Source organism: Lutjanus erythropterus, chromosome 19 (assembly GCF_056507025.1).
Source record: "Lutjanus erythropterus isolate fLutEry1 chromosome 19, fLutEry1.hap2, whole genome shotgun sequence".
NCBI classification, from domain to species: Eukaryota; Metazoa; Chordata; class Actinopteri; order Lutjaniformes; family Lutjanidae; genus Lutjanus; species Lutjanus erythropterus.
Genome location: NC_139335.1, coordinates 1,305,306 through 1,327,869, shown reverse-complemented (window position 1 = coordinate 1,327,869; position 22,564 = coordinate 1,305,306). Strand labels below are relative to the sequence as shown.

The following is a 22,564-nucleotide window of genomic DNA, read 5'->3' as shown; positions in this document are numbered from 1 at the left end:
TGGCAGAAAACAAGGAGCAAAGGAGGCTGTCTTCCAATCCCCATGGCTAGCATCATTAGCTCAGAGGTTTGCCAGAGGTGACAACTAAGGGCCAACAAAAGAAGAGGGTCCTGGCTTGCTTGCTTATGCTAAAACTTTGCTGAACTTAAGACTCTGTGTTGTTGTATCATGCAGGATAGAACAAGCTGTACGAGCCACTTCTCCATAAAATCTGTAAGAAGCATTGTCAGCCACTCAAATATGCCCTATGTGCCAATGGTGGCTGTGGAAGGTAAACAAGGGAGCGTCCTTGACCTCTACAGTATATCCAGAGTGTGTCTACTGTGCCATCTACACCAGGATGTGGGAATGGAATTTCCAGAGCGCATCTTGCGGACGGACAGTTGGTGGCGATCGACCGACGACTGCCGTCACTGAGGACAACCACCAAGAATGTTGGCTCGCCATCGAAACCACCAACCCAAGAGGACTGTGTGCAGCACTGGATCAACCTGGTGGGCTCTGGAACAAGAAGAAGTGGAACAATGGGTGCCAAGCAAGCAGTTACTGGGTGAAGTATCAGTATGGTGCTACAGTCTAAAGACATATGACCAGGAGTATGGAGTAGGCCAACACCTGGAACATGAGGTGCAACAGAGCTAACACCACAGGTGCCATAAGCTGTGCAAGACGTTCTCGGTTGGAAGGACCACTGCCAATCATACTGCAAAGATGAGTAGGACACCTATGAACACCATGTGGTCTGGACGAAAGTGCGAGGCAAGTGGATGAGAGAATTCCCACCTAGAGTTGGATGTGCTAAAGCCATCATGGGGCATTGAGTGTCGAAGAGGAAAGAAGTGCAGGGGAATAATGTGCCATTCATTGCTGATCCAACAATCATCATAGCTGAAGGACATCCAAGAAAATCCTGTGTGAAAGTAAGGAGACCACTGGGGTTGAATGGCTGGAGCCTAATAGGCTCTACAAGAACGGGACCACTTCACAGAAGAAGACTGGATGCACCGTGGAACGGGGAAAAAGGAGCACGAGTGGACCTGGACTGAAGGAATGGGAATGGCCATCAATGGGGTTTTTACCATTGTAATCTAGCTCTAGTTAACCTATGCCCATGTCGGAGGAGGAAACCTTCATAACAGGAAGAGGATAAGGAAAACCCCTCCTCTGGAAAGGAGAGGAGCAATACAGCCTATAAAAACCGGCACACTTCTTTTCCCCTTTCTTTGCCTTGGCCTACAAGCATCCTCCAACCTCAAGAGTCCTCAAGCTCCTGCCACCAAGTTACACAAGCCGACCAAATCAAACTGTACAGGCCACATTATCCTAGAAACCATACCGAGTGCTCAGATCAGTAAGAGGAGAGCTGGTGCAGTGTCTGTTCAGTCAGGTGCTGTACCAGACGGAGCAGGGTAGATGTCTGAATGAGGGCATTTAGTTTGGTGGTGCCAACATGTCACATAAACATATTGTATAACGCTTTCATATTTGATCACAAACAGTGTTATTCTTTCTGTGTATGCATGAATGTTCTGTGACCTTAAGAGGTTATTGACTTCAGGTTGTGATGCAACATATTCTGAAGACTGTCTGGGGACACTGATCTCAGAAATAACCAACTGGGGAAACATCTGCCTTCTAGCACATACACACCCATACACAGATGAGACTTTATAAAAAGATGTTGCACATCTTTGCTTTAGCTTTCTGTTTGTCAAATAAACTGCTACTCTCATGCAAACTATCTAACACCTAACAGGGTAATACCTGAAGACCCTTTAAGCAGAGAGCTGGTCCAGTACTTCTGTACAGGGGTAACTCAGGATCTAACAGATCACACCCTCCTGCTCTGAGCTGCTAAAACCCGTCCAGTCATTCCAAGACAGTTCACAGGATCACAGCATGGAGGTCAAACTGTTGGTGTGCGGCGTCCTGCTTGGTGCTTTAACAGGTGAGTGCTCTTATTATATAGAAAACTAGTGTTCATCATCTGATTTTTGTCTTTATAATGAAAATAAAAGTGAATAGAATAGTTTGACTCTTCTATTTCTGTGTAATTATCAACTTAAAGCAAATTCAGATACTTAAGTTAAACTCTTAAACGTATCACAATGTATGTTTAAGTGTTTAAAGTGAGTTTTCCAGAACTTTAGAACTTTGTCTTGAACTTTAACTTCAGCCTGTAACAAATCAGTTGGACAATTATTTTATCATGAATCATAATAAACAGAGTTTCTTAAATAATTACAACAACATAAAGTAAACATACAAATTGAAAATGAATAAATGCACTTAACAGAGAGAAAGGAAGTGAACATGTGCATGTGCCAAAATTGTAAATTTACAAATGCATATCTTTTATGTACGATCTGTCACTGCCCAATGACTGCAGAGTTTGGAAATGTATTATTAAAATAATAATATTCCACAGGATCTGGAGAAGTCTGGATTCCATTAAAAAAAACAGATAACTCTGTCAAACAATTCATTTTTTCAAAAAAAAAAAAAAAAGCATTTTAGTAAACTGGAAACTGAACCTTCCTCCCTCCTGAAGACACTGGATCAATGAATTAACATCAGCTCATCACCTAATTTTATTTGATATATTTTCATATTTATTTAAATAACATGACATTTTTTTGTGGTTTAACACGACTCTAAATGTGTTAAATGTGTTATTCTCTGTCTGTCCCACAGGAAGCAATGCACAGCTAAGCGGTGAGTCATCTTCTCATACTTTTATTTATTTATTTAATTTCTCTTTTTCAAAACAACCTTTTATTAATTTCATTTCTTTTAATTTCAGCATGTTTTATTGGCATGATTGTTTGTAAACACTTGCCAAAGTATAAATGTACAATAAAAAAGAGCAGTACAAATTAATTTAATTGAATGATGATACATTTAATATAATATATTACTTTAAACTCCATGAAAAGTCTGCAGCAGTGGTTTCCAAACTGTGGAGCGGGACCCTGTGAGGGGCGCGGATGACCAACGAGGCCACGCCCCCTTCTGGGGGAAAACTCACAGTGCCATATAATGGAAGAGATCTGTGCTCACACTCTGACACATGACACAAACACAGATGATAAACCACAGCAACAAAAACACAGCGGTTACATGAATTCTGACTGTTTCCCTCCAGTTTGTGGCACCGCTCCGCGCAACATGAAGATCATAGGAGGTGAGAGCAACATCGAGATCGTAGGAGGCGAGAACGCCACTTCGGGGGCGTGGCCCTGGCAGACCAGTCTGCACGACAGCGGGGGACATTTCTGTGGAGGCTCCCTGATCAACAACCAGTGGGTCCTGACTGCTGCCCACTGTTTCAACAAGTGAGCTCAGATCTTGTCACATGACTCAGAACATCGGCCTGAGAACACAGAGAGGGCGTGTCAGAAAACCGCACTGACATCATCACTGATATTATTTCACAATAACTGCTCACTGTACATTATCCTGTGTGTTTCACGGTTATGTACCCAAAAAATATTCATTTTAAAATGATTTTATTGTTTCTCCAGAGTCTGTGTCCACGGCAACGGTCTGTTATACAGAAATAACAGACCTTAGTCTGCTGTACCTGACCAATCAGAATCGAGTATTCATGTAATAATGAAAAACTGGGGTGACCAGACATGCTGACATTTTTTTGTCTCGAAAACGTACAGTTATACTCTTGTGGAGTAATGGATTACATGTAACAGGATTACTTAATCTGTATTTTTATTTTATTTTTTTGAGAAGGTATCTAGCGCATTACAGTTACAGATAAAAAAAATGATCAGATTACAGATACATTTAGAAAAAGATAAAAGTAAAGGTACAGAGTTCTTTTAAAATGTATTCTGATACAGTTACTAATAATTGTGATATAAGTATCACAATATTAAAGTAATGTAACTTGATTACTTTCTGTTACATTTTGATTACTTCTATATAAAATATGCTTAAAATCTCAGAAAATATTGATCAAAGTCCATGATGACGTCCTCAAATGTCTTGTTTTGTCCACAACTCAAAGATATTCAGTTTACTGTCAGAGAGGAGGAAAGAAACCAGAAGATATTCACATTTAAGAAAATGAAATCAGAGAAATTTTCAATTTCCAGTTTCCAAAAAACAGGACTAAAACGATGTATCAGTTGTCAAAATAGATGCAGATAAATTTAATAGTCGACTAATAATATGTTAATCATCGCAGCTTATTAGTATTTCATGTTTCTTGTTAGATTTATTAATTTGTCCAGCTGTGCTGCAAATTGGATTTTCCACCCTGTGAGGAATTTTCTCACTGGAGGTCATGATGATATAAACGGACACTCACCTGTGTCACCTGTGCTTCATCCTCACAGTCTGTATCTGATGTTCATAATTTTAATAACAAATGATGTTCCTCTAAATCAGTGTTTCCCAAACCTGGTCCACAGGATCCACTGTCCTGCATGTTTTAGATGTTTCCCTGCTCCAACACACCTGATTCAAATCATCAGCTCATCATCAAGCCTCTGCAGAAGCCTGATAACAGCCTGGTGTAAATGCTGCTCTAAATATTTCTGTTTTAATATTTCTGTTTCTGATGTGACTCCCACCAGTTCACATCTGGTCACCCTAAATGACCTCCAGTAAAACTGAACACTGAAGTTGTTTCCTCTCTTTCTCAGTACCCCTGCATCTGGTGTCACTGTTCATCTCGGTCTTGACAACCAACAATCACTGAATCCTCACGAGGTTTCCCGCTCAGTGTCCCAGATCATCATACATCCGGACTTTGATGGCGCCACAGACAATAATGACATAGCCCTGATGCAGCTGTCTTCACCGGTTAAGTTCACAGACTACATCAGGCCGGTGTGTCTGGCGGCAGAGGGCAGCGTCTTCGAAGCCACGACCGCCACGTGGGTCACCGGATGGGGAGCCATCAAAATTAAAGGTGAGAGTTTACAATTTAAATGTACCTTAAATGCAGTGAACCATAGGTCAATAAAATTCTGTGTGAATGAGAGATGATTGATAAAAGTTTAATCATAAACTAAATGCAGGCTATAATGAAGCCTTTTGTAAAAGAAATAAATAATTATTTCTGGTTAATTCCATCAGACAAAATATACCTCTTCTATTGTGAAACTCATTTTGTCATACTGAGCTGAAAATGAGACACATCCAGATGCAACATTTCTTTTTATCATAATTTATAACTTAAACTTTTATATATATTTTTTAATTAATTTACTAATTAATGTTATGATTTGAAATGTGAGAAAACCCACGGCAACACGGTGGAGTGTAGAAGCTTCACGCAGTGTAGATCGAGGCTGGGAGTCCGAACCTGACCGTTCCTGTGTGAAGCCAAAACACTGAGCTGCCGTGCAGCCAGACGTCTTTCACAGTGGACAGTCTGACTTGTCAGATGTGGCTTTTAGACGCACCAACATGGAACACAAAATGCCCAATGTGAGAAAAGTATATTGATGACATTCATCTTGAGGGAAGAAAAGTTTTGTAGGCTCTTTGCCACCATGACGCTCCACCTCATTTGACCTACGAATACAGTAAGTCAGGTGAGATGGAAGGTGTGGCGACGGTTTGTTAGCAGATTAAATTGTTCCTTCAAGATCTTAAAAGAAGCAGGGGGTCAGATAGGAGTAGATGGTGATTTAATCATCGCAGTTGCCCATGATGCACCACCTGAAGGGCATGGTTACAGCTTTTCCCACTGCTGAAAAGAACCTGGTAGCTGCAGACTTCTTTGTTCATGTTTAATCCGACAGACTGTCACAGTGTGTAAAACAAACGCAAAGTCCAAAATGAGGCATAAATCCAAAGCAAAGGGGATCCAGAAAACAAAAGAGTGATGATGAACTGACACAGAAACACAAGGACTAATCACAGCTGAAACACATGGTCATCAAAAAGGTCGAGAAAAGGACAAATATTTTTATATTTCAACACATGAATGTCTCTCCGACTGTGACAGACACACTACTGACAAAAGAAAACCACAGACTCATCATTAACATCCCTCTTCTTCTTCAGTTCCCCTTCCTTTCCCTCAGTGGCTGCAGGAGGTGAGTGTCCCCATCGTGTCCAACAGTCAGTGTAACACTGCCTACGGCGGTCAAATCACAGACAACATGATCTGTGCCGGTCTGGACGAAGGAGGAAAGGACTCCTGCCAGGTGAGCTGATTGAGTGATTGATTGTTTGATTGAATTTATTTGAGGATAAACAAATGACACCGTCATAGGTACATTTTACAGGGAGCACATTGGGTTTTATGCCCCCCAAAGCTAAAGCTGGGGGTGAAGTGACGCCCCAGTCTTCAGGCAAAGCAGGAAAAAATGTAGTTGTAAAACTGTCAGAGACCAAAAAATTTTATTGGTCTTTGAAAGACCATAAATAAAGTCAAAGCATGTGATATAGTATTCTTAATATTTAGTTTTGTGTGTGTTTTGTTGCTCTGTTTCTGGTCGAGCTCACAGAGAACTTTAATTAACTGGTTAACAAACACAAAGTGCCATGAATTCAAACCTCTCTCACTGCAGCGCACATGGTGTGAAACGTCTGCTGTGCTCAGCATCCTGTCCTCCTGCAGCAGCGAGACAGCAGCATCACCCTGTTTACTTTATATCGTTCTATTATGTTTGGGTGCCAACATGATTTATGAGTATATCAACATGTGGAACATGTTTCTGTAGAAGTCACTTCACAAGATAGACTTTCTACAAGTTTCTTCATCACCTGCTGCTAACTTTACATCATACAAATGACTAAAACTAAAGTTATGGAAGAATTATGAAGTTGTGATGAAATAAGTCCATGTCATAATCAGTTAAAGTTTGAAGTCAAAATAGTGATCGTCCAGTTCAGTGAAGGGTCAACACAGTGATTAGTTTTTAAATTAATACTCGAGTAAATGTACTTAGTTACTGTTTGCTGGTGGTTAACTGACATGTTTGGTCTGTGCAGGGAGATTCAGGCGGCCCACTGGTGGGTAAAAGTGGCTCTCGGTGGGTCCAGGGTGGAGTGGTGAGTTTTGGAAGAGGCTGTGCTGAGCCCCACTTTCCAGGAGTCTACACCCGAGTGTCCCAGTATCAGTCCTGGATCAAGAGCCACATCAGCAGCAACCAGCCGGGCTTCATCACCTTCGGGGGCAACGATCACCCGACGGTCCCTCCGACGGAGTGGCCGAAACCTGCAGCCGCTCACAGGATTTTCCTCTCAGTTCCTCTGCTGCTGTCCATCTTACCTGTCCTCTTCTTTCTCTTTGTCCTCTCATAGGACATTTAATGATGATTAACGTACCTGTGTAAAGTCACTGCTTCACTGTCTCATGTTTAGATTCATTTGTCTTTAACACAAGCAACAAAATCTGTGCATGCAGTAAAATATTCCCAGTGCAACTTGTGTATAAGGAGTTTGACAGAAAAGAGAGAAATCAGATATTTGTATCAAGAAAATTAATCTTTTTAAACATTATTTTCTCAATTTTTTTCTGTAAAACGACAGACATTATATCCAGTGTAGCTTCCCACAGCCTGTGGAGATTAATTCTTTTGTTATATCATGTAACTTGCTTGAAGTTTTGCACAAAATAGTCAAAAAAACAAATCCCATATTATATATATACATACATATATATACATTTTTCTTTTTCAACTGTTATTGGAAAATATTTTGTTATATTATTGATTTACTAATATGTTAAGTAATTAAACAAATTTGAATTAAACACAAAACTCAACAGATTTTGGCCTGAAACTGATCAGATATTCAGACAATAATGAGTTTTTGTTCAAATGTTAAACTTTCTTTCATGATTTTTGTCTCTGGATTTGAATTTTCTTTATTTTTGAGCACAAATATTCAACATTTGTACTGATGATGAGTTTAAATGTCATTCAGTCTGTGCAGCCATAAACAAAATATTCCTCTACCTCTTGAATTTTGGCCTTTATTTAGTTCACATATTGTTTTTAAATGGAGCAGTAGCAGATATGTGATTTCACTTTAGTTTACAGTGCACTTCTGTTGGAATGTGTCCATAATTACACTCTAATCTCTAATCCTTGTCTACTTTGGTACAAAGTGCAGATAGTTACGTCTTATTAACTGTGAAATAAAGTGCGACCTGACTTAATTACCTCTGTCATCTGCTCATTACTTCCTGTAATGCCTTCACCTTGCACTGGGCACCTGCAACTGTGATTTACTTTTTAAGCATCGCACACATGAAGAACAAATTTACAACATTTACAGAAGCCTGATCAATAAATTCTGGTAAGAGTTCATGTGAGTTTAAATGATCGTTCTTGACCATTTTTGCTGCGCAGGGAACCGTTCTGATCAGTGGAACTCGAAGGAAACAATGATAATTGGTCAAAGTTGCAGAAAAGTTTTGGACAAAATTGCAAGGTCGCTCAGAATTCACACGAATTGTTGCAATTACAGCATCACAGTTTCCTGAAGGGACTGAATAACGTTTTGTGTCCTGATTTAAATTAATCAATAAATGAATAAATAAATCTTCATATCGTGTCAATGATGACATCAGCATCATCTTCACAATGACAACGCTAACATGCTTATGTCCACCAGGTCTAATTTACTTGTTTAGCGTGTTAGCATGCTATCGTAGCATAGTTTAAAAGGTTCATATTAAATTCATGGTTAAATTGCGCTAAATGGGACAAAAACGCCATCTGCTGTTCTTATTCGATACCTGCATTGAGTAGTAGTAGCAAAGGATTATGGGTAATCCTCAAAGCAGCAGAGGATTTGACGTGTCTGTGAATGTCTGTCAACAAAACAACATTGCCTAAAGTCAAAGCACTTAAAAGTTAAACTGACTGTACTTGTTGGATATTAGTTGCCTGACATTAAGTTTGCCATGAGTCATGAGAGTCGGTGACGCTGCAGTGTGGGTGTGGCATTCTGCTTACCTGTGGCTCAGACTCTCATCGTGTCACAACACACGTTCCTGTGTGTACCTACCTTTCAGCTCCTTGATTCTCCGACTGGCCTCGACCCACATTCTGCGTGTCCCTCGACGGCCTCGTCTGTTTACTCACCTGGTTCTGGATCCTCCACCGGGTCCATCATGTCTCCTGCCTGCTCCTCTCTGGTACTGTTGCCGGTGAAAGGACTGAACTGTTTGGGTTTTGTGGGCACATGACACAGCTCACGTTCCCACTTCCAGTTCTCGTTACCACAGAGACTTTGAACTTGCTCTTTGCCTGAATGACAAACTTGTTGTGCTGCCTTACCTGCTCGAAGCCCTGTTCTGCAAGTATGAAAGTAACGGTAATTACCAACCGTTCCTGGCTTCTAGGTCTTGTTACTGTTCATTACAAAAGGAGCTGCCAAGTGAAAGTAATGAACAAAGAGGAGGTAAACTCAGTTTATCACTTAAGTTTTATCACAAATCGATGCAATTCATGTTCTTTTTATCAAACGTGACCTGACCAACACACTAAAATTAGCAAAATCTTGAGCTACAAGTTCCTTCATTAGACTAACAAAGTTAAACCTGCTGGCTGTACCACTCATCACACAAGCGGGAGGAAAGATATCTATTAAAAGATCAAATTTGGGATTTTATGAATTGATATTGGGCAAGGCAAAGAAATTGAGTGGATTGATTGTTTTAGCACAGCCCTGTCTGTAAGTGCTGCAACTTTACAACTTGTGTTTCCCCTGTTGAGCAGAAACCATCTCGTGCTTTGAGCTGGCAGGATCCCGAAAAAATAATTAAATGTATAAAAAAAACAGCCTTTACATCATTGTTCAGTGATATTTCTTTATTATTTTCTGTTATTATAAAGACAAAATGATTAATTAAGAACATAAGTAGACATTTTCTGGTCACACTTAATCAACACCAATTAACCTTAAAGGACAAAGAGAGAGAAGAGGACAGGTAAGATGGACAGCAGCAGAGGAGCTGAGAGGAAAATCCCGTGAGCGGCTCCGGAGGTTGAACCGTCGCCCCCAAAGTTGATGAAGCCCGGCTGGTTTCTGCTGATGTGGCTCTTGATCCAGGACTGATACCGGGACACTCGGGTGTAGACTCCTGGGAAGTGGGGCTCAGCACAGCCTCTTCCAAAACTCACCACTCCACCCTGGACCCACCGAGAGCCGCTTTTACCCACCAGCGGGCCGCCTGAATCCCCCTGCACAGACCAAACATGTCAGCCAGCAAACAGTGGTGGAAGGTAGCAGATTTACTTTGCTGATACACACATAAACAGCTGTATTGATTAGTTTACACTGTGTGTTGCCAGCTGATGGAGGAGTGGTTTACAGACTTAGACTCACCTGGCAGGAGTCCTTTCCTCCCTGGTCCAGACCGGCACACATCATGTCGCTTGTGATTTGCGTGATTTGATTGTAGGCAGAGCTACACTTACTGTTGGACACGATGGGGACTGACACCTCCTGAAGCCTTCCTGGGAAAGGAAGTGGAACTGAAAAAGAAAAGAGGCAGCAATAATATCAAAAACACCAAAGCAAATTCCCTGTATGTGGAAACCTACTTGGCAAAAAATGAATAAATCGAGACAATATTCCACAATTAATGATAAAAACTTAAAACGACTGAATAAATTCTCACCATCACTTCGAATGGTTCCCCATCCGGTGATCCAGCAGGTGGTCCCGCTGTTGAAGACGCTGCCGCCTGCCGCCAGACACACCGGTCTGATGTAGTTGGTGAAGTGGACAGGTGAGGACAGCCGCAGCAGGGCTATGTCATTGGTGAATTTGTCAGCATTATAGCTCGGATGTTTGATGATCTTGGACACAGTCCGGGACACCTCGTTAGGGTTTGAGAGTTTTTGCGTGTCACGTCCGAGGTAAACCTTGAGAGCAGATGTGCTGGTGCTGAAAAACAGAAAAAGACAACATGTTGTTTAATTATTTTACACAATTTTTCAGTAGAACTTATTGTTATGTATATGTTATTATAACATCCTGATTCTTGACTGGGACAGGGCTGTGTTGTGTTCACTGTGTTCTTTCTTGACCAAGGAATTGGCTTTTAATAAAAACATTTGATAAAAACATATTTCCAGGTTGTAATAAATTGGGATTGATTCTAAAAAAAAATCACTGTCCATCACTTGTGCTTAATTTAGCATGTGACTTAACTGCCTTTAAAGCTGCAGCAGGTAGAAAGTCTAAAACTAACTGATCGCTGAGTCTCATCTGAGTTAGATTTTGTTTTCTTCGTCCTGAGCCCCTACTACCAGACGAGCAGCATGTCAGCGTGGACAGACAGACTATTTAACTGTAAACAGCGCAGTCGGCTCCTCCGTGATCATTGCTGCACACAGGTTTACATGCAAACGTGAAGATAAATCCACTTTTTAATCCCAGACGTTTGAAACGTACACTCTGAGCTCCCCGCCTGCCCGTCATTAGGTGGACTCTTTTTAAGATAGTCACTTTTCCATTATTGATTCAGGGTCTCATTGAAGAAATGTGCATGTACAGCTGCACTAGTGGAAGAGCCAATAGGAGCCCCCCCAGGTCTGAGAAGACCTGTGATTGGTTTAAGTCTACCATCACGGTGAAACGTTTTTATGGAATTATTTCTCAGTGATACCAAAACAGTGTTGCCTGATGGATGATATTCAACAATGTCTTAACAGTTTCTTCCACACAACAAGTCATGTGACAGGATCAGAGTTCACCTTTCGAAACAGTGGGCAGCAGTCAGGACCCACTGGTTGTTGATCAGGGACCCTCCACAGAAAAGGCTGCCAAACATGTGCAGACTGGCCATCCAGGGCCACGACCCTGCAGGAGCGTCCCCGCCTCCTACGATCCTGCTGTTGAGCGGTGCGGTGCCACAAACTGAGGGGAAGCAGTTAGACTTCATGTGAACGCTGCAGGATGGTGATGTCTTTGTTGCTGCACCGTCTCTTTCTGCTGTCTGTCATCTGTATTGATGCCTGTCATGTGTTTCTGATTTGTTTAATGGTAGCAGCATCAGCATGACGGTCTGTCTGTTGCTGCACCACTTTGGTCCAGACTGAAATATCTCAGTAACTAGTGGATGGATTTCTGTCCTGTTGGAGCATGTGTGTGTATTTCAGGCCTGTTTGTGTATGTAACAAAGGGAAAAATGTAAGTTACTCTATAGGGGAATAATAAAGTGTGCCTTCTTCTCCCTTCTTTTGGTAAACTTGAAATTTTGAGTTTTAGTAACTAAAAAAATGTATTTAAATTTTTTTTCACAATGAGCTGTGAACCTGATTGCTTGAAAATTAAATGGTTTTAATTGAAAATATTAAAATATCATTCACTGTCACTTCAACAAGGTTATAATAATTCTTGAAATACACATTTTTGGGGTTTTTAAAACGATTGAAGTTTATGCAAAGAACTAAAAAAACTAAATGCACTTATTTTGTCTTATTTATGACTAAAATGACTAAAATAGACTAAAATGACCTGCATTGTAAAAATGGAAAAGTTGAGAAACCTCTCTCAAGGCAAGTTTTAAGTGGTGTTTGAAAAAGTTTGACCAACTATTGATCTTTAGTTGAGATAATTTGCTTTTATTTTTTAGATAAACTTAAAGCTTTGAGTTTTAGAAGCTCAAAACGTTTTTTTTTTTTTTAATGAGTGAATTCACTGTTAAAATGTTAATATTTTCTATTAAAACTATTTAATTTTTCAGGCACTAAAAAATATATATAAATTAGGTTTGCAGCTCACTGTGACCATTTTAATTCATTCAAATCAAGGGAAATAGCTGCCGTCTTGTGACATCTGTGTCATATGATAAAAGTGTCCATCGACTGTGACCAGTCCAAGACACACCTGTGCAATAATCCAGCTGTTTGATCAGTATCTCTATACATCACACCTGTCAGGTGGAGGGATTATCTCTGGAAAAGGAGAAATGCTCACTAACACAGAGTTCAACAACCTGAGCTACAACTTGTTCACTTTGCTGCAGTCTGGCAAGAGATACATAAATATCTGCTGCCATAAATTGAACCTTTCACTTATGTATGTGTTTCTCTTAATAGACAATTCATGAATCAGCCATGTGTTCTCTTTTCAAAACAGAAATTAAATGAATAAATGAAAGTATGAGAACATAACTCACCATCTAATTGTGCGTTGCTTCCTGCAGGAGAGACAGAAACTCTGTTATTAGAAAAGATTTCAACAAATGTTTTACATTTCATTATTTTGTGTTCAGATTACGTAATCTTGTTACATGTGTGTTAATCTGAACATCTAACACTTCGACTGTATGTATTTAAATATAGTACTTATTTAAATGTATGTGTGTGTTTAAATGTCTCTGTTTTAAATGTATTCATTCATTTTTCCTTTTGTTCTTTTGTAATCTCTCCACTTCACATTTCTTTTCATATAAATACAAAACCAATCAGATTACCAACACCGATTTCTACTGAGACAAATAACAACAACACAACACCGACCTGTAACCGTTAAAACCCCGAGCAGGACGCCACACACCAACAGTCTGACCTCCATGCTGTGATTCTGTGAACCGTCCTGGAATGACTGGATGAATTTCACAGCCTGCAGCAGGACATCATGACTCTGTTCCACCTTAATTAATGACAACAAATCATTTCTGCAGTTCAGATAGATAATAAAGTCATAAACCTGGACTGGTGGTGTTGGAGAGCAAAGAGCAGAATTAGAAATTCAAATGTGCTGCCATGATTCTGAATATAACATTTTTAAAGTTAAGATGAAATGAAAAATGTTTTTTTTAACCCTTTCGATCACTTCTCAAGTCACAGTGTGCATCTAATTAAGACGAGGCAAAAAAAGATGTGAAAAAAGATGGAAAGGATGTAATAAGACAACAAAGACATAAAAGACATAACAAGGCTAAAAAAAGACGTAAATTTCACAAGACAAAAAAAGTAACAAGACGAAAAAATATGTAGTGAGAGAAAAAGGTTTACAAGACAAAACAGACAGGAGCGAGATTAGTTTTGCACAGAAACAGTCGGTAATACTTTTATATTCTGTAAGTTTTTCTATTCTTTACTAGAGTCTTTTATGTTTACACATGTACTTGTACTTCGACTGGAGTACAGACTGTGTGTACTTTTGACACCTTTGTGTTATTGTGACATGTCTCCCCCCACCTGCCTGTTTTTACAGGAAATATGTAAATATTCAGAAACAAGTAGCTCTCTGACGTCCGTTTGATGTGGACCTTAAATGTGTCCCATAAATTAAGAATGTGACCTGAGGTGGAATACGAGTCATTTTACACTAAAACATACAGAAGTATTCACTGCTGTGCCACCAGACTACAGAACAGCTTCCTTTCAGTGAAACTTTACCAAAATGAATCATTTTTGGTTCTCATTTGCTCCGTTGTTTGTGTGAGTGTGTAGCATAAAGGGACTTGCATAACGCCACTACATGAACTCTTGAACCCTGAACCTTTATACACTCACCCATTTACTTAGTTTTTTCTTTATTGTTTGTTTTATTGAGCAGCATACTGGAAATATAACCACAACATCCTTATAGCCCTGTGTTGTGGCACAATGAATAAATGAACTTTGTACCTTTAACAGGCACTATAAAGTTACACAACTTTGCATGTATGTCATTCAGAATTAAAAAGGTTTGAGGTGTGTTGTCACATCTGTGTTTTCATTAACTAGCTAATAGCATAAAAGTCCTATGGTGAACAAATTTAATTAATAAGAAAATAAGGTGGAGACATGGATTATTTATATACCCCCAAATCACAAATCATCATCAGTCTCAGTCAGTCAGTGCTTCAAACTGTCCAGTCTGCAGTGATATTTAGTATCTACTGTATGCACAACATGTTTTTTGCTAAATGTTTGGGGAAACATCACCAAACTATTTGGTTTGAAAACACCTGAAACCAACAGAATGTTCCCATTTTACACATCTGATGTGACAGCCTCCAGATAAAACAAAACAAAACTAAATAAAACAAAATAACAATTAGCCATATAATATCATAAAATAGTCAGTACCAGTACTTCTGAAAAATAACACAACCAATAATAACATAAAATAATTAACCATGTAATAATATATAACAGTGAGTAGCTGTCCTTTTATAAAATAAAATCAAAATAATGAAAGAAAATTGAATAAAATAATTAACCATGTAAATATTATATAACAGTCAGTAGCTGTCCTTTTATAAACTAACATGAAATTCAGCATCTGCTCCGTCAGCTACAGTAGTAGTTAACTAATTCCAGTAGGTGGCAGTAATGCGACACCAAATATCTAAGCCACCGTTAAACGTCATAGAAGAAGAAAAAAGTATTTCTGATTGGCCCAATCTCCTAAACGTCATTGTCAAGTGGCCAATGAGATCGCTCGTGGGACCGCGGATATTTCAAAATAGAAATGGCTGAAGTTCGAGCGTAAGTTTCTTTAAAACTTAACATATAACCAACATATAAGGAACATATATTACATATTATACACAGTTAACGTCTGATAAGATTCAAACGACGTGTTTAAATGTTAGTTGACGGTCAGACTGCAGTTTACGGCAGTGACGGATGTTAGCTGAAGCTAACGTTAGCAGAAGCTAGCTAACTGACTGACAGTGATCAGTTATTTTTGTGAAATATCGCATATTAGACGGTGACTGGTCCATCTCTTCATTTAGACAAAAAGACGCATATTTTTTAAAATAAAAAAATGAAGTAATTTTAAAACCACGTTGTTATTTTTATGCAAGAGAAACGTCACAAACAACTCAAAAATTAAACTCTATATTGGAGTATTACACAAAAACATTTTCCAGCACGTCAGCAGTAATGGAAATTATACATGAGCTTTAATTTAATTTGGCTGAAATATGTAGGATCACTGGTATGGTCCTTTGGCGAAACCACTGTCTGCCACTTTTGAAATTAGATTCATTTAAAATAAGGCTGACACTGGATTTTTGGGGCTGATACCGATATTAGAGAGAAAATTAAAATGGCAATATTTTTTACACAACATATACAGAATATAGAATATATACATCAACACGTTTTTTTGCAATGATCCCTAAAAAGTGGTTAATAGAATTTTATTTAGCTAGATACTTTTATTTTTTGTTTTGTCGTTATTATGGTGGAAACACTACCACCTTTGTCCACAAGGGGCCTCTGAAATTAACAATAACTTAGCTTTATTGTCCAAATTAACACCAGGGTACTGAAACAGTAAACTTTAACAAGTTATATTAAAATCAATCTGCTTTATGTTCTGTTAAAAATGTTTCTATATTAGCACATATCACATGATGTATATGTCGATACTGACAGGGCTGCGAGAAGCAAATATCAGGCTGATAATACCAGTCAAGCTCCAGTTTAAAAAGATCTCAGTTGTTAGTTTTCGCTCAGAGTGTTTAATAAACTCTGTGTGTGTCTCTCAGTGTCCTACAGCGCTGTGATCCAGCTCTCCTCGACCCCTGTGGAGAATCTGTGGAGCCGGACTGTGCTGAAGCAGCCAGGATGGTCCTCTACCTGACGGTCTGTCTGCCTTTGAACTCTGGAGGGTTATGCAGGGGGGCCAAAAGCCAAGAAACACAAAAACCTGTCTGGTTATATGAGACAAATATCACTCCCTCCAAACCAACCAAACTCCTTTGACAAGATCAGTAACTTCACCTCACAGAATACAGGAGTTGTTGGTTTTCTGCTGCCTCCATCTGTTACTGTGTTTGTGTTACTGTTAATAGTCACACAATAAACAAACTAACAGAGCAAGGCAGTGGTAGAACGAACAGTAAAGTTACTGTTTTTGTCAGTGGAGTTTGGTTAGTTTGCAGAGGGTGATATTGGGTTTATATAAAAGCCTGTTATATGATGGCCACCCATGTCAAAGTACTACTTTACTGGAGTATTTTAAGTTTACACTCCTGTGACTGTTCTCAGACCAGCTGAGGGGACAGCAGCTGGTCAAATTGTCCTCACTAATGACAGAACTGTAACGAACATAATGAGAAATGTTTGTGATGTTAGTCTCCCTTCACTGTAGCTCTGTATGCTCACAGTGAGGTGGCATATTTTATGCAGAATGTCAGAATCAATCGATTAATTGATCTGTTGTTTCATAGACTGACAGCTGTATGTGTGTCTGTGTGTTTAGGACAGTCGTCGTGTTCAGAAGGTTCTCTGGCGTCAGCTGTTTGTTCTGGACTCCATGATGTCTTTGCTGGAGCGTCTGGAGTCTGCCCAGCAACTGATGACACAACCCTGCCCCCCTCAACCTGGTACACACAGTACATGTGCATCATGTACAGGGCTGTAGAAATTCTGAAGGAAAATTTGATCACATTTACTTTTTATTGAACTCATCATGTTTGACTCAGTTTGGTTCAACCATGGGACATTTTTTTTTTCAGTATTGTTCAGCATTTCACAGGCACAGTGGAAACCACGGCTGCATTATTTTCTATTTATTTGTTTTTTAATAATCTTTTTTATTATTATTTTTGTCGATATTGGGGAAACCGTGACATTGCTCCCTCCATCATTTCCACAAAGAAAAAAAAGGACTAACGTGCTGTTTTAGAACTGCAGCTTGAATAAAATGCTGCACTGAAACTTGTCTGGGTTTGGTGTTAGTGATTTGTTCGAGCTACACGACTGATCTACAATCTAATTATTTGGCAGCATAATAGGACAAATAGTACATACATTCATGCTGATTACATGATTTTAAAACCATTTATTTATAATAAACATCAAACCATTTATACTCAAATTTCAAATATGGTCTGAAAAACAATGAGAAGTCTGACATGTTATAAACAGTAGATATATTTAAAGTCATGTAAGTAAATAAACTACTGACTTACACTACTGTGTAAATATTGTATCAGTCTTTTCTACTCTTCTTTATAGTTATTACAGTTATTCTTGTAGAAAAAACTGAATTCATTTTAATTACATTTATTGTGTGTGTTTGTTTGTGTGTGTTTGTGTGTGTGTGTGTGTGTGTGTGTGTGTGTGTGTCAGAGGGCGGGGCTCGGGGCAGGTGGAAGGCCCTGAAGGCGGAGTACAGGTCGGGGGTGGAGGAGACGGAGACTCTGCTCAGATCTCTGCAGGACAGAATCCAACAGATCCATGACAGACGACACAAACTCACACAGCTGGTCCAACAGCTGCACAGCAAGGTGTCCACACGCGCACACACACACACACACACACACACACACACACACACACACACACACACACACAAACGCGTGCGCAGGCAGTAAAGGGCTGTGCTTTGTGGCTCTGTGAGAAAAACCAAAATTTTGCAATATCAGCACCAATGATCAGTCAACCCATTGTTTCCACGTGGATTGCTTTGCTGATCGTTGGTTTTGCTCTACACTTGATTGCTACAGTATTGATGTGGTCGCTGCATGGGTGACAGGTGGTTGTATGGTGTTGGCCAGGTTTGTAACAGGCAGTTGCTCCTGTGTTTCGGGTGTTTACTATGATGTTCCAGGTGGTTGCTAGGTGGACAACAGGTGGTTTCTGTGGTGTTTCAGGTAGTTGCTAGGTATGTAATGGGTGGTTGCTATGGTGTTTTGGGGGTTGCTAGGAGGGTAACAGGTGATAACTACATTATTGACATGGTTGCTACACACGGCAACAGGTGGTTGCTATGATGTTGCAGGTGGATGTTAGGTGGGCATCAGGTGTTTGATATGGGGTGTTTCAGGTGGTTGCTAGGTGGGTATCAGGTGGTTACTATAGTGTTTCAGGTGGTTGCGATGGTATTTGAAAATAAACTGATGTCCCTGGTTTGTCCCTTGTTAAACTGGGTGTCACGTGTGTTTATTCTCTGTTTTAAATAAAGTTTTATTTTGGGGTCAGTTCTGTTTAAATAAAGTTTTTATTGTGGATCTTACTGCAGTCTTAAAAGAAACATTTTACAAATATTGTTTACAGTCAAGTTCAGTTGTTACTACAATACCCAGAATCCACTGCAGACACTCCTAATCTCCTGTCCTTGCCTCATTCTCTCTTTGTCTCCTTGACTCCTTCAGAAGCAGCAGTGTGAACAGCTTGGCGGGTCTCTGCTGAAGGCCCAGAATGCATTGCAGTCATGTGATCGTCAGCTGACCCGGCTGAGGGCGGAGTCAGAGGCGGCGCTCGGTCATCTGATCAACTGGCAGCGACTCAGAGATGAGTGAGTGTCATCAGGTCACGTGTCCCTGCTCGGCTCATTGTGATTGGTCACTAACATGTGTTCACCCATCAGGCTGCAGACAGACGTCTCTGCCGCTCAGGACGTCATGCAGATCAACCTGCTGTCCTTCAACCAATCAGAGCTGTGTGTAGAGCTCAGGCCACGCCCCCCCGCTGACCAGTCGTCCAATGAGCTGGAGCCATTGAAGCTGTCGGTCACTTGGAGCCACGATGACCGCTTCAGACTGCAGGTAACAACACCTGAGCTCATCACACTGTTCAATTGATTATCAAAATAGTTGGGGATTAATTTAATAATTGATTATTTGAATAACTGTTTCCGCTATAATGCAGACAAATAAAAAAGAATAAACCTGTGTGTGTGTGTGTGTGTGTGTGTGTGTGTGTGTGTGTGTTTGTGTGTGTGTGTGTGTGTGTGTGTGTGTGTGTGTGTGTGTGTGTGTGTGTGTGTGTGTGTGTGTGTGTGTCCAGGTGGACGAGGGGACAGCTGGTCTGGTGGAGGACTGTGTCTCGGGCAGACGGTGTGAGCTGAGCGCCACTCTGCTGGACGTCCTGCAGTGTTACATGGGTCAGTTCGAGCTGCTGTCTGAGATTCAGGGACTGAGATCCAGGTGAGACTCTACAGGCTGTCTGTCCTTCTGTCCATCAGTGATGACAAGCGAGACCTCTGATTGGTCTGATCATCAATAATCAATGATCAGCTGTCATGAGGAGCTGACACTGCTGAGACTGACCTCTAAATATGTTGAACTGAACCCACCTGACTACAGGATCAGTTGGTGATTAGCTTTTCAGCTGACAACAGTTGGATTTCCTGTATTTTTTTCTGGGAGCTAAGCTAACAGTTTCCCTTTGCTTCCAGTCTTTGTGCTAAGCTAGGCTAAACACCTCCTGGACGCTGACGTTTATCTTCTGTGTGTGTGTTTTGAAAGTTTTGCCATCGACTGGCGTCCCGCTCAGCGTCTGCTGGTCTACCTGAAGACGGCACTGTTGGTGTGTCACCTGGAGGTGGAGGACGGTTACCCGAGCAACGGACGAGCCCGACTGCTGTCGGTACGAAGAGACGGACAACCTGTGGACACATCTGGACTGAAGGTAACGTAGCAGTTAGACACATCAGTGCAGGTTTACTGTCAGACAACAATTCAATGCTTGTATGTTAAAGTGACACAGATCATGCAAAACAATGGCCAATCTAAATTAATTGATCAATCGATCAACTAATATTTTCAGTTAGAATAAACAAACAAGCTGTTAGAAAAACCTGCATGTTCAAGAAAATAAAGTTTTGTAGCCGAAACCTATAACAACAACAACAACAACTTTAATATGCAAACTGATTTGCACTTCCTAAATGTACTTAGTTACTTTCCACTGCTGCTGGTTAAATATCATATCATAATGTTTTCTTCCTCTGATGCTTTGACATAGAAAAGAAACGTTACACAGTTATTACAATGAACTAATCTGTCTCTCTCTGTGTCTGTCTTTCTGTCTGTCTGTCTCTCAGCCTTATAAAACTGATCCCAGTCTGACTGACTGGTTGGTTTTTCTCAGCAGCAGTCCTCTCATCTGACCAATTATTGTTCCTCCTCACTCCTCTCCTCTCCTCTCCTCTCCTCTCCTCTCCTCTCCTCTCCTCTCCTCTCCTCTCCTCATTTGACCCTTTATCTTCCCTCACATGTCCACTGGATGTCTGTGTCTCTCTTGACCAGTGATGTGGTTTTGTTTTCCATTTCTTATGTTTAAAGTATTTATCTGTTTATCACACGTTTGTTCCTGTTGTCTGACCTTCACTGTTGCATCAAATCTGTTCTGTACAAAACATCTGTAATCACAATAATAATTATTACAAATAATAAACAGTTTAAACCAAGAAGATTGGGTGTGAAATAAATCTCTGGTATCACTGTGAAAACTATAAATTATTATACTTATTTAAAAAATAAAACAACATTTCAACCTGTTCTCATATATGAACAAAAAGATCACTGACTTGTTGAGTTGGGGCTTTTATTTTGAAAATCCATCCCTGCAGTGCTGCTCTGTGGCCACTAGGAGTCACTGTGTCCTCCTGTCTGTCTGGGCCTCCCAGCATGCACAGCTGCAGGTCCTACTGTACTCTGTGACATAACACACACATGTACATGTGATGAGACAACATGTCAGGAAAACAACTGACTTTCTGAAGGATTTCCATTTTTTTACTGAACTACTGTACTGCAGTTCAGTTTGTAATACTGTTTCCTGCACTACTTTATCTGACAGCTTTAATTATCTTTTACATAATAAAAGCACAAATGCTTCTACTATGCAGTACTATAGTCAGGCTTAAGAGTAATGGATTACATGTAACAGGATTACATATACTGGATATAAAACATGTCTTTATGAGCCCTTGCTATTTAATATTTTGACAATTATTTTCATAGTCGGTGGATTATTTTCTCAATTAAATCAGTCAGTAGTTGTTGTGTGAGCACTGTGCATGGTAGTGTGTCATCCTGTATTTTAATATTGTAATCCTGCCAATAATCTGCATTTTAAAAGTGTATTTAGTGAAATTTTATGTGGAACAGCTTCAAGTATGTTTAGTAAACTTGAAGCATCTGGCTGTGTGTACTCATATAGTTCATGACTGACTAATGAAGTTATTGTTTGTGCTACTTTTTCAAGGTCACCAAAGCTTTAAACAAACTAATATTACAGCACATTCTTTTTAAGTATACTTAAATACACTTCTAATGAAATTACATTCAAATACACTTTGATAAAAAAAATAGTTAAGGCTATTATGTAGGAGTTAATTCTTTTCAAAAGTACTTACTTTGATAAATATTTGCAATTTAACATATTTTTCAAAAGTACAGTAATGTACGATTTATAATAAATTAAACTTCTTGTAAGTACATGGAAATATTTAAGTACTGTAGAATTAGCATACAAGTTGAACTTAAACTTTAAATCCATTTTCTTAAAAGTACATTTGAAATATACTTAAAATTACCAAAAAAAAATACAAGTATACTGGTAATAACTTTAATTTACAGTTTTTATCTGTGTTCACGATTTCTGGACACATTAAAGTTTTATATGACATTTTTAATGTTTTTATTTCTTGCTGGATTTTAATTGTTTCACTGCTTTTTGTTGTCAGGTCTGTAAAAGAAAAAAAAAAAACGTAATAAATAATAATAAAAAAAACATACAAAATAAAATATCTGATTAAGGTAAATAAAATGTTAAATTCATTACAACACACTGACTGTATTCAGTCTGCTCCATATGTAATCAACAGACTTCACTACAAACAGGAAGTTATGTTTGAGTCTGAAACTGGGACAAAGCTC

At 39.5% G+C, this 22,564-nt stretch overlaps 3 protein-coding genes across 3 annotated transcripts; 2 read left to right on the top strand and 1 right to left on the bottom strand.

Annotated features, from left to right (window-relative positions):
* The first annotated feature begins 1,657 nt into the window (after window positions 1-1,657).
* On the top strand, window positions 1,658-7,900 carry LOC146308963 (trypsin-like). Its single transcript, XM_084743577.1, has 6 exons — window positions 1,658-1,948; window positions 2,695-2,715; window positions 3,146-3,335; window positions 4,665-4,933; window positions 6,037-6,179; window positions 6,970-7,900. The coding sequence occupies exons 1-6, from the start codon at window positions 1,900-1,902 to the stop codon at window positions 7,279-7,281; spliced, it is 984 nt and encodes a 327-aa protein (XP_084599703.1). The 5' UTR covers window positions 1,658-1,899; the 3' UTR covers window positions 7,282-7,900.
* A 1,885-nt stretch (window positions 7,901-9,785) lies between these two features.
* On the bottom strand, window positions 9,786-13,598 carry LOC146308962 (serine protease 27-like). The gene is made up of 6 exons (XM_084743578.1): window positions 13,464-13,598; window positions 13,121-13,141; window positions 11,694-11,856; window positions 10,613-10,881; window positions 10,318-10,466; window positions 9,786-10,172 (listed from the first exon to the last, which is right to left on the bottom strand). Exons 1-6 carry the CDS (start codon window positions 13,516-13,518, stop codon window positions 9,891-9,893), a joined length of 939 nt encoding a protein of 312 aa, XP_084599704.1. The 5' UTR covers window positions 13,519-13,598; the 3' UTR covers window positions 9,786-9,890.
* Window positions 13,599-15,359: 1,761 nt separating this feature from the next.
* On the top strand, window positions 15,360-21,093 carry LOC146308961 (uncharacterized). The gene is made up of 9 exons (XM_084743575.1): window positions 15,360-15,425; window positions 16,439-16,535; window positions 17,155-17,278; window positions 18,027-18,184; window positions 19,052-19,194; window positions 19,267-19,444; window positions 19,686-19,825; window positions 20,147-20,309; window positions 20,725-21,093. The coding sequence occupies exons 1-9, from the start codon at window positions 15,409-15,411 to the stop codon at window positions 20,788-20,790; spliced, it is 1,086 nt and encodes a 361-aa protein (XP_084599701.1). The 5' UTR covers window positions 15,360-15,408; the 3' UTR covers window positions 20,791-21,093.
* The last annotated feature ends 1,471 nt before the right edge of the window (window positions 21,094-22,564 follow it).